The sequence below is a fragment of the Solenopsis invicta genome, chromosome 12, assembly GCF_016802725.1.
Source record: "Solenopsis invicta isolate M01_SB chromosome 12, UNIL_Sinv_3.0, whole genome shotgun sequence".
NCBI lineage: Eukaryota > Metazoa > Arthropoda > Insecta > Hymenoptera > Formicidae > Solenopsis > Solenopsis invicta.
This window is the reverse complement of record NC_052675.1, coordinates 19553769-19569066: the sequence shown is the minus strand read 5'-3', so window position 1 is coordinate 19569066 and position 15298 is coordinate 19553769. Positions and strand designations below refer to the sequence as shown.

Below are 15298 nucleotides of genomic sequence, written 5' to 3'. Positions count from 1 at the left end.
TTGAAAGGTCGCAACTTCGAACACTCACCAATATATCAGCTCGCAATTGTTCGGCCTTTGCTATAAGGTCCTCAATACTTTCGTTGTTATCGCCCACAATTCTCGAAATGTACTCCTCGCGTGTGTAGTTGTCGCGAAATTTCTTTCTGGGATTCCCTAGTGAGGTCAGCTGTCCATTAGTGGATTTCCGTTTTCTGATCTCCACAGGCTCAGACCCCGCTTTAATGTGACGTGGCTGCACAACGACATCACTCGGAGTCGTCGCACTCTGTCGCGACGTGCTTGCGAGCAACTGCCTGCTCTTCGGAGCCTCGGTATCGCAGTGCGACTCGTCCTTCTTCTTGGCGCGCGCGCGATCCACCGACGCCGTTGCTGCCGCAGCTGTCTCCTCCGGAAGGGCGGCACCGTTCTGCTGGCTTTGGGGTACCTTTGGCGACGGTGACGATCTCGATGTCTTATCCTCTTCCGCGGTGTTCACCTTACGTTTGCTCTCGGCCGCACCCTCCATTGCGTGCATCTTGTTTAAACTGCAAACACACAGCGGTGCTTTCATTAGTAACAGAATTCTTCGTTTAAGCTCACTTCAGGTCTCACTTCTTCTTCTTCTCAATATACAGAAAACATATGAAAAATGAAAAATACACACACGTAAGCATATGTTTAAACAGGAAATATATATAAAGTATAAAGTATGAATAGAAATCTATCTCAAAATCTAATGCAATTATAAAATTAGATCGTCTAAAGCGAGTTTAATATGTGTGTATTTAGTACTGATAACACGCACTGCTCCCCGTATAACAGTCACAGATAAAATTATAAATAGAATTCTGTCTATAAAAATTATAAACGTTCAAAATAAGCGTCAGGAAAAAAAAACTAAAATCTTTAGAAAATTTGAAATGTCAAATCAGTTATCGAGTGAATGTTTTTAACAAAAAAATAATTTGAGGAAATAGCATAGGATTTCTCGAGAACATCAATAGAATGAGATGTGACTATTGAGAAGATAAAGAAAAGAAAAATAATACTTGTAATATTAAAACATCATGAGCATTAAATTTTTCACAAACTATGTCTAAGCCAGAAAGCAGTAGTCATTTAGAAAGCTACTTTCTCCAACTTCTTAACACAAAATTTTTGAGAGTGCAATGTGTAATGCACTTGCAAAGCAAGGTAGATTGAACGACACTTTTAATAAATATTTTCTTGCAAATGCGAGGAAATGATATATTTGACTTTCACTTGCGATGATTAACACGTTATCTGTCCAGCATTTTGTTTTATACGTCTTATTTTGTTTTTATATGTTTGACACAGTAAAATTTTCACAATCATAAGCATAAAATGATAAAATATATACACGATTAAATAAGATTGTATTTTCATGGATATTGAATATAGTACACATTTTATTTCATTATTTTTTACTCATTGTTACTTAAGTGTTTAAAGTTTTAGTAAGCTATTTAAAATTTTATATTAGACGGCGTTTATTTTTTAAAAGTATTTTAAAAAATTTCAATATTACCGAACATAATCGCGATAATCACCACAGTAATAAACAAACTATAAATCTATAAACTATTCTAATGTAATGATGGGTAGCAAGTGTATTGTGTTTTATACATTGCATTATCAATAAATTCGAATGCATTGAGTAATAATCGGCTGATATTTTTCGATTAAATTTATAATCCGTATTTTGACTGACGCGTCCTCTTCACACAATCATTATCATTGTCAATATTTTTATCACACAGCAATACTCGAAAATAAAAAAACCGTGCTCTTCAAATCGAACTCAGCGTATTCACTGAATGATAGTGAACAGTATGATTTCGATGCTACACTTATAACTATATCAGTGCAGTATCTTTCAGTGATAGTATATTGATTCCAGTGAGTGAAAATACTCAATCAGAATTACTGACAGACAATGAATAATCACTGATAATCACAGTTATAAGTATATAGCACTGCAAATCAATAAGATTTCACCGTCAATAATCTACATCAGCCTAGTAATATTAACTACACACGATCAATAATATTATATTTGTTTGGATTGATAATATTATTGACCATAAGGTCTCTTTTAATTGCAGCTTATAATTAAAGGATTCCATCAGGATTTTTCAAAATGTCTTGCTTTCGTCTCGTTCGAGGAAAATCCCACATGGCGCACAAACACGCAAGCACTTACTAGATTCTCTAAAAATTCCAATCTTGCATAACAATCCGCAAGAAATAATGATATTAAACTAATGAATATGTACTACCGATAATTTAGGATTAATTTTATGGTGCTTAGTCTATTGTCTTTTGTATAGTCATTCAAAATCTTTTCCATCTCTTTTCATATTGTTGAAATAGGGGAGACCGTTGTTATAAGGGATAATTTGGCATTATGTATTTATGGTGAAAGAAACAGTAGAAAAATTATCGTCTTTTGTACAAGTACTATTCTTAAAGTTTTATAAATCAAACTAATAATATGTAACTCAGGACTCTCGAAAATTAAAACAACAAACAATTGAGAATAAGGCCAATGAGAGTCAGTGTGGGTATAGGTGCGCAATCAAAATTATTAATGTATAAATTGTCATAAAAACATTAATAATTTTGATTGCGCACCTATACCCCTGACTCTCATTAGTCTTATTATTCTTAATTGTTTATTGTTTTTATAAATCAGACAAGCATTACAATAAAGAAAGGGAAAACTTTTGATTCAAGAGAACTAAGATTTCAAGACAAATAAATTTCCAAATGTTTCAAAATTTTGTGTTATTGTTCTTCAGCTTGAGAGAATAAATTTAAGTTTTCATAAATTTTTACTTTTGTTTTCATTTTCATTAATTTAATATGGAGTTTGTAGACTTATACTATGACATATCAATTTATCTTGCTATGGACATAAGTTTGCTACAATCAATACATCATATAGAGAAGAAAGTGATATTATGGACCGTATAGGTATTTTATGATCACTCGTATTTTTAGTAGAAAAAATTTAGTAATTATTTATGGAATCATTTGTTTAATAACTTGCCATTAAGTAGTAGCGTTAAGCAGGACATGCTAATACACAATAGTCAACATTTATTACAAGGAGTTTTACTTTCGAGTATTTTGAATCTTTTTAAACAGCAGTACATTCGAGTTTGTTTTTGTTATTTAAATAAATTTTTATTGGTAGATTGTATACATTTCAAATTATGCAAAGTTAATAACATGAAATTTTGTTAATATGAAGTAGTATGTATGCGTAATAATGTCTCAATAAGTCTAATATGGCCTCTTTTTCAAAGTTTTCATATCGAAATAGTTATTCGATGAGTCGATTGTGGTTTTATTGCTGATATAATTTACATAACATGTATTAAAGATTTATCAGTATTGCAATCTATATGCGGAAAGCTTGTGTGCATACATATTTGAACATATTCTGCAATATTTTCTCTTCATGTTGAATAAATAAATATATAATTTTATAATATTTTAAATAATATAATTTTATTTTAATAAAGTCATTGTATAAATGTAAATGGATTGCCAATGAGCCCCGATCTCCCCTACTCTTGTTTAAGGGAAACCGCAACATAACAAACAAAAACGGTTTTCCGATCTTATCGTCGAATCCTGCGAACAATTAGTTTTTCCAAGATCGTCGTTTGCGAGAAACGATGACCTTGAAAAGTCAATAAGTACATTGCAGCTGGCAGGAGAACCTCGATTGACCTTGCCTAGAAAAATAGTCTTTCACCGAGGGTTTCAAGGACGACGGCGCGAACGTGGTGGTGAAACGCCACATGCGCGCTAACATTCCCTCGCAATGCACATCGCGCGACCGGCGCTTATTAACTCGGCACGTATACGCGTCCTCGCACGTACATGTATCACGGCGTAAATAAAATCTTCGTATCACGACCTGATTAGCCCAACTGCTATAATTAGACGCCGCCTGGCTTAATCGGCGCACCGTTAGCGTCCCGATTAATCAGTCCGCGTAAGTGTCTTATGGGCAAAACGTTCGTTTGAGTTTCATTAACTTTTTGTGTATGAGAAAAAGGGAAAGGGGTAACTGGAGGTGGTCCCTCTATCTCGACGCAAACGAGACAATTTTATAAAAGTTTAGTGATAAAAGTACAAACGAACAAACGGGAACTTTGCGAGAGATCCGATATCACGCTCGTTTCCTTATAGTCACAATCAGTTTAAAAATTTATGAAAATTCATCAAAATATATTTTTTCTTTTTTTTTTTTTTTCGTTTAGGTCAATGACTCAAACGCGAGATTTCTCGTATTCTTTGAACAGATACGTATCCTATGGTAAAATAGCGATAAAGTGTTTTCTTTCACAATTGTTATGATTAATTCTCATAGTCAATTTAACTTATTCAATTTGTAATAAAATTGAAATAAATTCTCTGAATAAGGGATTTCTCAATTCTCTTAAATTTAACTTAATCCATTCAATTATTGATAAAATTAAACAAAATTAATTTACACAGTAAAATTCAATTTAATTTTGTATTGATTATACGTACGCGTTACGTAGAAAGTATTGAACAAATAATGGCAATCAATGAATAACAAGAAATAATATTTTTTTCCGATTGTTTGGACAGATCGATGATACTGCAATTAAATGCAAGGAAAGACTGCTTCTCTCAACGCAATCACTTCCAAAATATTTTTCACAAGTTTTCTGTGATATTTATATCGTGTTTTCTTAAAGTAGATATGACCATGAGCCATTTGCAACATTGTTCTGGTTCAGTAGAAAGAATAAATTATAGATGCAAGTCGCATGCCATGTTATATTAATGATTCTTTTAATATGATTTTATTATTTAAAAATGTATCTTATACGTCTTATGGTTGTGGCGTTTTTATTTTTACAAATTCATCTCGCACTACATCCATTTAATAAAGCAATAAAGCGTATTGGCGTTCTGTCTGTTTTTTTCTCTGAAACTCTTTCTTTAATAATTAATACTTGATTTGCAAACCTAATCTTAATCTTCTACATATCGTACAAAATGCATATAGGACGACACTCATGGAACGATCTTTATTTAAAAAAATCGTCTTCTTAAGATTTCATCCAGTAAAATGACTATGTAATATTTCGAGATCGTACTCGAAACAGTCCAAGTATAAGATCGAACTATGTGTGTCTATCATCCCTAATTGTTTATATTACATGAGATTAAAGTTCTTTATTGATAATGGCTACATTCGCTTTGGCGCTCACAGCGCGCTTTAATCAATACTTTATCCTTGTTATTTATCAAATATTACGGAACATCATTTGCCCTCGCTTAATATTTGATAAACAACAAGGATGCAGCAACAAGGATGATGTTTAAAGTGCTGTGAGCGCCAAAGTAAACGCAACTAATCGACGTAGTATTTGACGCGTAAAGTAAGCGTCTAACAAATCAGTTTATATAGCCACAGTGCATGCATGTACAGAATGCAAGTCTTGTTTCTCCTCGATCGATCACTTTTCCGAAGGGAAGTGCTGTTGATTCGCCTTTTACATCTTAGAACAGGCATCAGACTTACGGATTCAAATTCACAAAAATATTACAGATTTTTTTACATGAATAAAGATAAAAGTTTTGATATTGCTAAATCGATGTTGTAAAACCGTGATATTATTGGGTGAATTTAACATTCCTGGTTTACATCGGCCGAATATTCAGTATGATGACTCGTCATATCACGTTAATGCTACCACAAATATATACCATCGACGTTAAGTACGTCGGCGCAACGACGGTGCATTGTGATGTCGTCGCGTCACATCGTCGCATCATAGACGTAAATTGTGATATGAATTAAAAAAAATTTATTAACATTCAATATTATTTTTTATTATATTTGATACAAATGATCGAATAAAAATATGTAAATGGAATGGATACTTTTAAACTACTCGTAAACTGAATATTTTAAAATAAAAGTGATCAACATATGTTGTCTGTAACATAATACTATCTAAATCGGAATCAGTAAATTATTCACCGATCAACAGTGAACAATCTGATTACAGTATTTATAACTATCGATAAATTATCATATGCATTATTTTTCAATGATTTCGCTCAATAAGAGTATCTCCCTCTTAATCACTGAAAGACTGAATAGTCACTGTGATCATCAGATTACAGTTACAAGTATAGCACTACAAGTTAGTAAAATTTCACTAATTCAGATTTAAAGAGTAAATTAGTTGGATTATTATTTGATGGTGCATGTGCGAACGCATTAGATCTTTTGTTTGTAGCTGCATTATGTCACATTGTTTGCTTAAAATAAAACAGGTGTATAATTAGACATCGCGGAGAAAAAGAGGAAAGATAAAAAAATTCAGTTACAAACACATCTTTATTAGCTTCATAAAAAAAAAATTGTTTAGTACGATTAAATTTTGAAAAATAGGTCTGAAAGACAGATTTCAAATTTCATATCAATCATAAAAATAGGTAAATTCCGCGGTTACATAATTGATTTTTTTAATTAACTAAAAATTAATGTTTTATTACATTATGATACACCATTATTTATACACCATGTTTATTTTTGTTACAAAAATGTGTCCTATTTTTATTGCAATGCACATGGATCTTATGTTATAATAATCTTTTATTAGAAATAAATTACACATTACAATATTTTGTTCGAGATATTGATTTGAAATATTGATATCAATATATATAAAAATTTTATTAAAAAATCATATATTTTTTTCTCGATATCGACAGCTTCGACACAAACGATAAGTGGCACGCGAAAAATGGGCCTTAATTCGCGAGCGAAAGACCAGATCGCGCTTGATACGAGGCGTAGAGAGACAGTGAGAAAGAAGGAGAAGATTGGGAGAAGGGATGGGATGATGAAATCGGCGGGAAAGGGGTATTAAAAAGAGGAAGGGAGAGCTAGTGGGAGAGAGAGAGAGGAAAAGATACGGAGCGAGTTCGTTGCACCCGCTCGCGTTCACTGTGCTTTATAGATGCGGATATATAGGTTTCACGGTACCAATTCTGAAAAGAGCGCGAGACTCTTCCTTCGCGTTGGAGAACGCGTTGTTATTATATTAGCGATTAGATAAGAACGTTTTAGGTCAAGCCCTTCCATTTTATTAATGGAATGTTATCTCTTTCGAAATACGCGGAGAGAAATCGTAAGGGATTAATAACCATACGAATGTAATTAAAAGATAATTAATAATTAAAGGTTAATTAATAATAAGGTTAATTAATAGTTAAAGTTTAATTAATAATACAATTATATTTTTTGTATATAACAGCTATTTCAATAAGTGTATTAACAGCCGATATGGTTGCAATATTAATATAGTATGATAGTGGCTACGTTGTGACAATGTGATATGCAATTAAATGAACAATATTTATGACAAATACTCTTAATCTTTTTTTCTTCATGTAGATATCTTAAAAACTAATTGTTGCAAGATAAACCGGTTAACTGAACGTTAAGTATCGTTTAAAAATAATTACAGCTGTGAGATGATTACAGCAAATTTCAATTGTAGGGTGAGAAGTAACAACAAAAAAAATCTTATCGAAAGATTATTGTCATTAATGATTCAGCTGTAAACGTGCTTTTATTGGTACCGGCCGGTTGTTTTCGTTTAGCGTTCTTTTTCGAAAAATCAATGAAAAAAATCCAGTTTTTTTTCCGAAAAATATTAAACAATAGAACTGTGATAATGACAACGGACAAATTGCTTATTAAAATTTTTAAATATTCACATGTTCAAATAAAAAGAATTGACATAAAAATACGGCAAAGAAAACCTGGAAAAACCTGAGAAACTTCTTTTCTGATTTACTATTCTTCTCGTTTAACGATGGCAATAGATAACACAGAGGCACAAATCAATACATAAATTAATCAAGTGTCAAAACTAATCAGTATCATTAAATTGTACCACCAACTCAAAAACTGTATTTGAAAACGCATCCTTTCGTTATGTTTTTCAGCTTGCTTTTTTTTCACGATACCTACGGCTAACAGGTGGTAAGCGCAAACTCGCTTTTACGCACGTCATTAATTCACGGGCGTGTGCATAATGAGAAGCTGTTTATTCGAGGTAGTGCATTTAATTATTTCACAAAATATGCCGCGATATATAAATTGTCTTGTAGATGCGCAGGGAAGTGAAACGATGTCAATGTACAACGATACCGATATCTTCGGTACGAACGAAGTGGCGTTAAACGCGTTTCGAAGAAGGAGGGCGGGGAAGAGGGATATGCAGGAAGCGCGATAGATGAAAGAAAAGAAGAAGAGCGGAAGAATGCCCGCATGCCTTCCTTCTTTCTCGAGATATTTTTTGGCAGATAGTTTCGCAAGAGGGTCTTGAAACCCTTTTATCGATCGGAAATGTAGGATACCCTTCAAGTGTACCCGCAGGAACTCGATAGCATCTCGAGCGTTCCCAACGCCGCGCTGCCGATCTGCAAAGAGCACAGAGAGCAGTCTTCTAAAGATCAAAGTTTCGCAAATGCGCAAAGACAGCGAATTCCTTGCTCCGTAAAATATACGGCTTATTTTATCTAAGAAATTTTAAATAAAAAGCATCTCGCACGCGGCTGTTTTGCGCCGAGCGAGAAAGGAAGGCATATCGATTATCGAAATGGACGGTTGCGAAATGCGATAAGCGGCGGCGCGGCGGTTAAGGAACATCGATTCGACGATCGCGAATATCGGTCGTGACCGGCAGGCGCGCAAAAGATACGTCGCAAAGTCGCAAAATGACGCGGCGCATCGTGCGCATACGTGCGTGCGTGCGTGCGTGCGTACGTGCGTGCGTACGTGCGCGCGCACACACAAATCGTCGCTTCCACACGATGACGGTCGTGCGAAAGAGCGTTTCGCGTGCCGGCCGCGAGTTCGCGGTTGACGACCTCTCCGTTTAAAACAATACCTGTATTTCACCGCCGTGCTCTACCTTTCACAACCGGTCGTCGTCTCGTGCGAATATTAATTTTCCTACTTGTCCGCGATAGCGAAAGCGAGGAGAGAAAGCGCGACCGCCGTCCGATGGGCGGCACTTTCTTAGAATCCTGCGAAAGCACAGGAAAACAGGAAGATACGGTATATTTCACGAGCGGTGAACGATGACGATGATGAGGAGATCCAATTCGCGTAATTGTAATTGCGCCGTTGTCCTTTTTTTTCGAACTTTTCACGTCTCGCGATCAATTCGTACGATTGATTCGCGAGCCAAGCGGAAATTTTAACGAGACGCAGGAAAAAGACACGTTTCCTCCGAAACGTGAGCGAGCTTAAAGAGATTTATATAAATTTGTATTATTATTTTTTTTTTAATCGCCCTCACCGGTCGAACGACGATTCCGCAGGCTGAAAACTCGACGAGGAGAGATGTTCCACAGCACCGCGCTATTTCTTCGACGTCCAATAAGTCGGTGGCTCTAACAAACACGGGTAAATAAACGTATCGAACGTCGCCCCGGCGAATCGCGTGCCCAAGTAGTCCATCGGAGGGATGTTTCGATTTTTCAAGAGTCTGGCGAAGAGTATTTGCACACGACGTTTCGGTACTCGAGTTCACTTCGCGGCCTCGAACCTCTTCGCAAAATAATCCATGTACATAACGTGCACGCGTATACGCGTATCGAATGCAATTTATATCTTCATTAAAACGTTCCCACGACGTTTCGGGGGCATCGTTCTCGCGCCGCGCGGTCCGTGCACCATTATTATTAGATCGCCGTCGCCGGCGATGAAACCGCACCGCGCACACTGCGAGCGGGAACGCTCGGGAAGCGTAAAGTTAACTTGCGGCCGTTATAAGTAGGCCGAAACGATCCATCGTGCATCGTCACGAACATTACGCACAGCCGAACATCACGCGATCCCGCGGTCAGCGTCGAGTGAGAGTTAGCTACCTCTTTCTCTTTCGAGCGCACGTTAGATCAGGCACAGGATCGCATTTCTGCAATCTGCAACGAGCACCGCCCGCGCGCGCCGCGAGATAGAAGAAGCGAACGGAAGCGGGCGAACGGAAGATCCGCGACGAAGAATGCAAGAGAGAATGCACATGCACGCACGCACGCACGCACGCACGTTCTAGCCAGCAGCAGCGACAACGCCACTCCACTTGCACTTTTCACCGAGCGTGTCTTTCCTCCGTCGTCGGCCCGCGTTCCTTTCCTTCCGCCCACGCTCTCCGGCGGATGCAGACTGGTGTTGGTCGACCGCTCCGGCCTCTCGGGGGGCTGCTCCCTCCAACGATACTTCGTCCTCGCTCTCGTCAGGTAGCGGGCGAGGGAGGTCACGAAAGGTCGCGCGCGCCGCGACGTTACACAACCTCGTTGTTGCCGCTGCTGCTCGCTCTTCGATCTTCTTCGATCCTCGTCGGCGAGGAAGGTAGTCTCTTCGAAAAAAATAGGAGAGAGATGCCTCGGAGCAGTCCCAAGTAAGCTTCGCGACGAAGGGACGCGACCACGTCGTCCACGGCGTCGTCGTTCCACACGATCGACCTCCTCTCCTCGTGGAGCGCTCCAGAGAGCGGTTTACGAGAGCGCCTCTGTCTCTTTCCCGCCCAAGGCTACGACGAAGAGGAAGACACACGGAATGCGCGAACGTGCATCGACCACGGCGGCGCGGTATCGGGGTCGAGAGTTCCACGACCGAGCGCAGCGGCGGGCCACCTACCTACCTCCTCTCCTACGAGGCCACGACGACGACGACGACGACGACGACGACGACGACGACGACGACGACGACGACGACGACGACGACGACGACGACGACGACGACGACGACGACGACGACGACGACGACGCGACGACGGCGACGACGACGACGACGACGACGACGACGACGACGACGACGACGACGACGACGACGACGACGACGACGACGACGACGACGACGACGACGACGACGACGACGACGACGACGACGACGACGACGACGACGACGACGACGACGACGACGGCGGCGGCGGCGACGGCGGCGGCGGCGGCGGCGGCGGCGGCGGCGGCGGCACGCTCTCACTCTCTTCTATCCGCGCCGCTCACCTACTACGCGCCGTACGAGAGCGTCGTTTTTGCGCGATCGCGATTGGCCGGTATACTGCCGCGTCACGGCGAACGGCATAGCCGAGCGTCGCCGAGTCGGCGGCCCGCGTCTCGGAGTCGCTATTACTACTCCTCCGGTACATACACTTACGACCCGAACGCGGGCGACGAGGGCGACGTAGCCTTGCCTCCTCGTTTAGCTTTCTTTACTTCTTAGCTTCGAGCGCCGCGAATTCTTAGACCGACGTCCTAGAGATGAGTATTGAAGCTCCTTGGAGTTCTTCCCTCGTTTATGTGAGCAGTTGCTCCAGTTTTAACGTGTTCTCATAATTTTTCCTATTTTCATCAAACTCTCGTCATTTATCACTTTCTGATTGATAATATTATGTATCTTTGGAAATAAACCTTAGAAAACTTTTTATCTTCGCTTTAGTAGTTGCACTTCTTAAATTTTACTGATATTTTAAAAATGTATAATGGCTAAGTGATGCATATACGAGTTGCTTTCAGCAGAGAAAACAGTTCAGTGATTTTTGTTTATTACAATTGATTTCTACACTTACATTGTTAGATGTAGCGAAGAATTAAAGATAAGAACCAATCGTATTAAAGAATCATATGAGCACTCACTGAGTTGTTTCTTCCGTTGAACGCATTGATAGGTATAATAATGGCAAATTTGCTGATCAGGTCTATAAAGACCTTGGTTTGACGCTTCTTTCACCTCCGGGGAAACTATTTACTCACTAGTGAGTGGAAAATCCAAAGGGGGATAACAATAAGAAGGTTCTGGGTCTTAAAATACTTTTCTGGATTTTCTCACTAAACAAAAGTATCTCGGGAAATTGACATATATTTTCACAGTCTTTAAATTTTTAATTTTTAAAGGTCTCTGTAGAATCAAGCCTCAAATTAAAATTATTTTCTCAAAGAATAATCTACTCGAAATTAAAAATAACCAAAGAATATTTTATTACCCATTTGTTCTTGTAAAACTTAGTTTTTAAAAAAACATTTTAATTTGTTTATGATTTAAAAATACAAAGACCTCCATGTGACTTATAAAAAAAAATTGATTTGACATTAATTAAAAAATTTGCAAAAATGCGCTTAGCGACGAGCTGTTTCATTGTACAGTGTTTGTATTACCATTACTATTAATATTAATATTACCATTAAAGTTGCTGAATATTCCTGCTTATGAATATCTAATGTCTAACATATAATTGCCTAATAAAACGCCACAAATAATATATTACCCTTTAATTACAAGTAGTAAAATCAGTCATTAGAATAATGATCTTCTTGCAACGTTGTAAGAGTAGAGGAAAATTTTGAAAATTCCGTACAGAAATGTATAAGTTTCTCATTTTCATGAAGTTGATCAAACATTTTACATTATTTTAAACGTTCATAAAATTTTCTGATAGAAATAAAAAAAAAGAAAAGTGAGAGGAAAAAGAGTAGTTACAAGTTTCATGGCTTAATACAAAGTTTTATGATCTCTTATAAAAGAGAAAGAAATTTTATTATAATCGTTTAAAAATTTTTAAATGAAAATGTTCAAAACACTTGATTAATTAATTTTAGTAGTGACTATGTCTATTAGAAGATATATTAAAGGCACTAGGCTCTGCGATTGTATCGCAAGCGGAATCGCGAAACGGCATGGTGTGACCGTAGGTGCTGCGTTACGTGGTGATTATTATGGCGAATTATGCGTGTACGTGCGTATCAATGACTGAAATTACATTTGTCGCGCCTCCGCTGTGCAGACACGGGGACAAACGGCGGAAGGTAAATCGCGGGAAGCGCGAGGAAAAAGCGAGGCGAGAGAACGAATCTTAGGAAAGAAACAGACTTTCGAACAGCGTTGATCCTCGAAGAAGGTTGACGTGTTAAACGGTCAGGAATGCATATCCTCGCGAGGAGGCGCACGCGCGATATAAAATATGCGCTTTACCTTCGTATTGCACAAGCGGATAAGCCATTACGCATGGACGATGACGCATATCTTGGGACCTTCAGGACGCCTTCGACGAGGAAGAACGGAAGGGATACGCGTAGGGAATGAACGCGCAGCTAAAAAGAATGCAACTTTCGATATCGCCATTGTATCAAGTTTCCATTGAGTTTCGCTAATTTCATCCTGATTCAAATTTGTTATAAACGAGAGTGCCGTGTTCTTCCATTCAGAGAAATATTTCTTTTTGCATCCATATCTATTTTGCGTCTCTATGAAATTTTGCATTCGTCATATCTTTATTACTCATTAATTAATTTATTTGTAGTTATGTAGCAATGATATACATCGTCTTCTCACGAGACTCTCTTATATGTTCTTAAAAAGGGAGTTAATGAGAAAATGTTGACAGCGCATTTGGCACTCGAAACGAAGAAAAATATTTATCTCTCTATTTACCTAAAAATGAAATCTGGCTAAAAGGAATATATGTATTTTGGATAATTTGGGGTACACGCGGAGATTCGTTGAGCTGAACATTTTGTCAATCAATTCACTTACTGAATTCGAAAATTATAATCAAAATGAAACGCGATATAATAAAATTATTTTATAAGTTATACAAAAGTTTGAAAGTTTTACGGCCGATTACTACCTTTTCATTGTCAGTCCTGCGGCGTTGGTTAATTTCCGACTTTTGCATTGATCCATATTGCAGAATTCTGCACGAATTGTACATTTCGACCCATTTTTAGCTTAACGTTGTTCGTTTACTTTCGCGCACAGTTTGTGAGTGTCAGTCGACATGTTATATCGTATATCGTTACACTTGGAAAGAACTAAAACTTCCATTGTTTCGAAATATTCATGTTACTGTGAAAAAGGTATATATTCCTCTCCGCCCATTAATAAATAATTTTTCTGAGTGATCACTGAGCTCACAGTAGAGTTCATTTTAAATCATTTAATTTCATATTATCTCTGTTAGGTTTATCTCTGTTAGTTTGTGAGATAAAACTGGGTAGCGTATTGATACGGAAACATTCTGTAAATATGTAGTACGTACTGTGAAAAAACAAAGCTCGTACAAAGCTCAAGACGGTATGATAATGTTAGCCAATTTTTTGTTAGACGGTGGAAGATTGCAAATTTCATGATTTTGGATATCTCAAATATATTCTTATTCAAAGATGTCTTTGAGTAAAAATTGAACTGAAGCACCTTTAGTAGAAGAGTGTTTACCTTTTTAAAATTTACGTTAATTATTCGCTAAACAATTACAGCTTAAAAATGGCTAGTAATCCTGCTGTACGAGAGAAACTGCAAGTTCAGACATTTGGTTCACACTCTCGATCGAGTGGTCGATGGTGCGAAGCTATGTACAGACTTTATGTACAGATTAATAAAATGAATCAATTGGTGTAAAGAAAACATACAGTTGTGATAAATATTTGCAATATGCAATTATATATTTTTCTGAAAAATCTTTTCTTTAGAACAATTGATCCATCTCACTATTATATGCATAAAAGTGTCAATTGATATAAAGAAAACATTTAAAAAAGTACGTAGTATATATACAGTTTATCACTTCAGCATATAATTTAGCCGAGAAGTGGACTTGGTTGACAACACGGTTAACAACACTCGTCCATCCATTCCTTAACCGTACTATCTATATTAGACTATATCTATACTTATACCTGTACTTATACCTATACCTTGCCTATTCTATGACTTAATATTTTTTTTACATTGCCTTTTTACCTTTTTACATTTACATTTATTCTTGTCTTTGTCTTATATTTTTCACTCGCTATAACTTTACCTGTCTATTCATATCTACTTTTAAAGCACGTAGTATATTATAAATTCTATAATTTTTTTAAAAAGCAAATATGCATTTTCTTTACAACTGATTTGTCTTACTATTCTGTACAAAAGTATTAAGGTACAATGATCAAAAAGTCAAACAGTTTACAAAATATTTTATGCTATGTCGACACATGCCAGAATAAAGTGTGAACTTGAAAATTGATTTTTCGAGAAAGCTACCTTAATGTCCTCAATACTTTTACAGAATAATTAGAGGAATCATATTATGATTAAAAAAACTGTATAATTCTGTTTAAAAAAGTGGGACACCCTGTATATATTGAATATTCAACGATTCCTGCGTGTTCTCTAAATCGTCTAAAATCTCTTTTAGAATTTACAAATTTTTGTCCATTCCAAGAAATCGCA

At 37.3% G+C, this 15298-nt stretch overlaps 1 protein-coding gene across 7 annotated transcripts in view; it reads right to left on the bottom strand.

The window, feature by feature from the left end:
• Window positions 1–15298, bottom strand: part of LOC105193970 — a 45587-nt gene that overhangs the window by 4810 nt on the left and 25479 nt on the right. For all 7 annotated transcript variants that reach the window (XM_026136081.2, XM_026136079.2, XM_026136080.2 and 4 more), the window contains one exon: window positions 29–527. In XM_026136081.2, the coding sequence (XP_025991866.1) occupies window positions 29–527 (499 nt within the window). The remainder of the gene's footprint in view (window positions 1–28; window positions 528–15298) is intronic.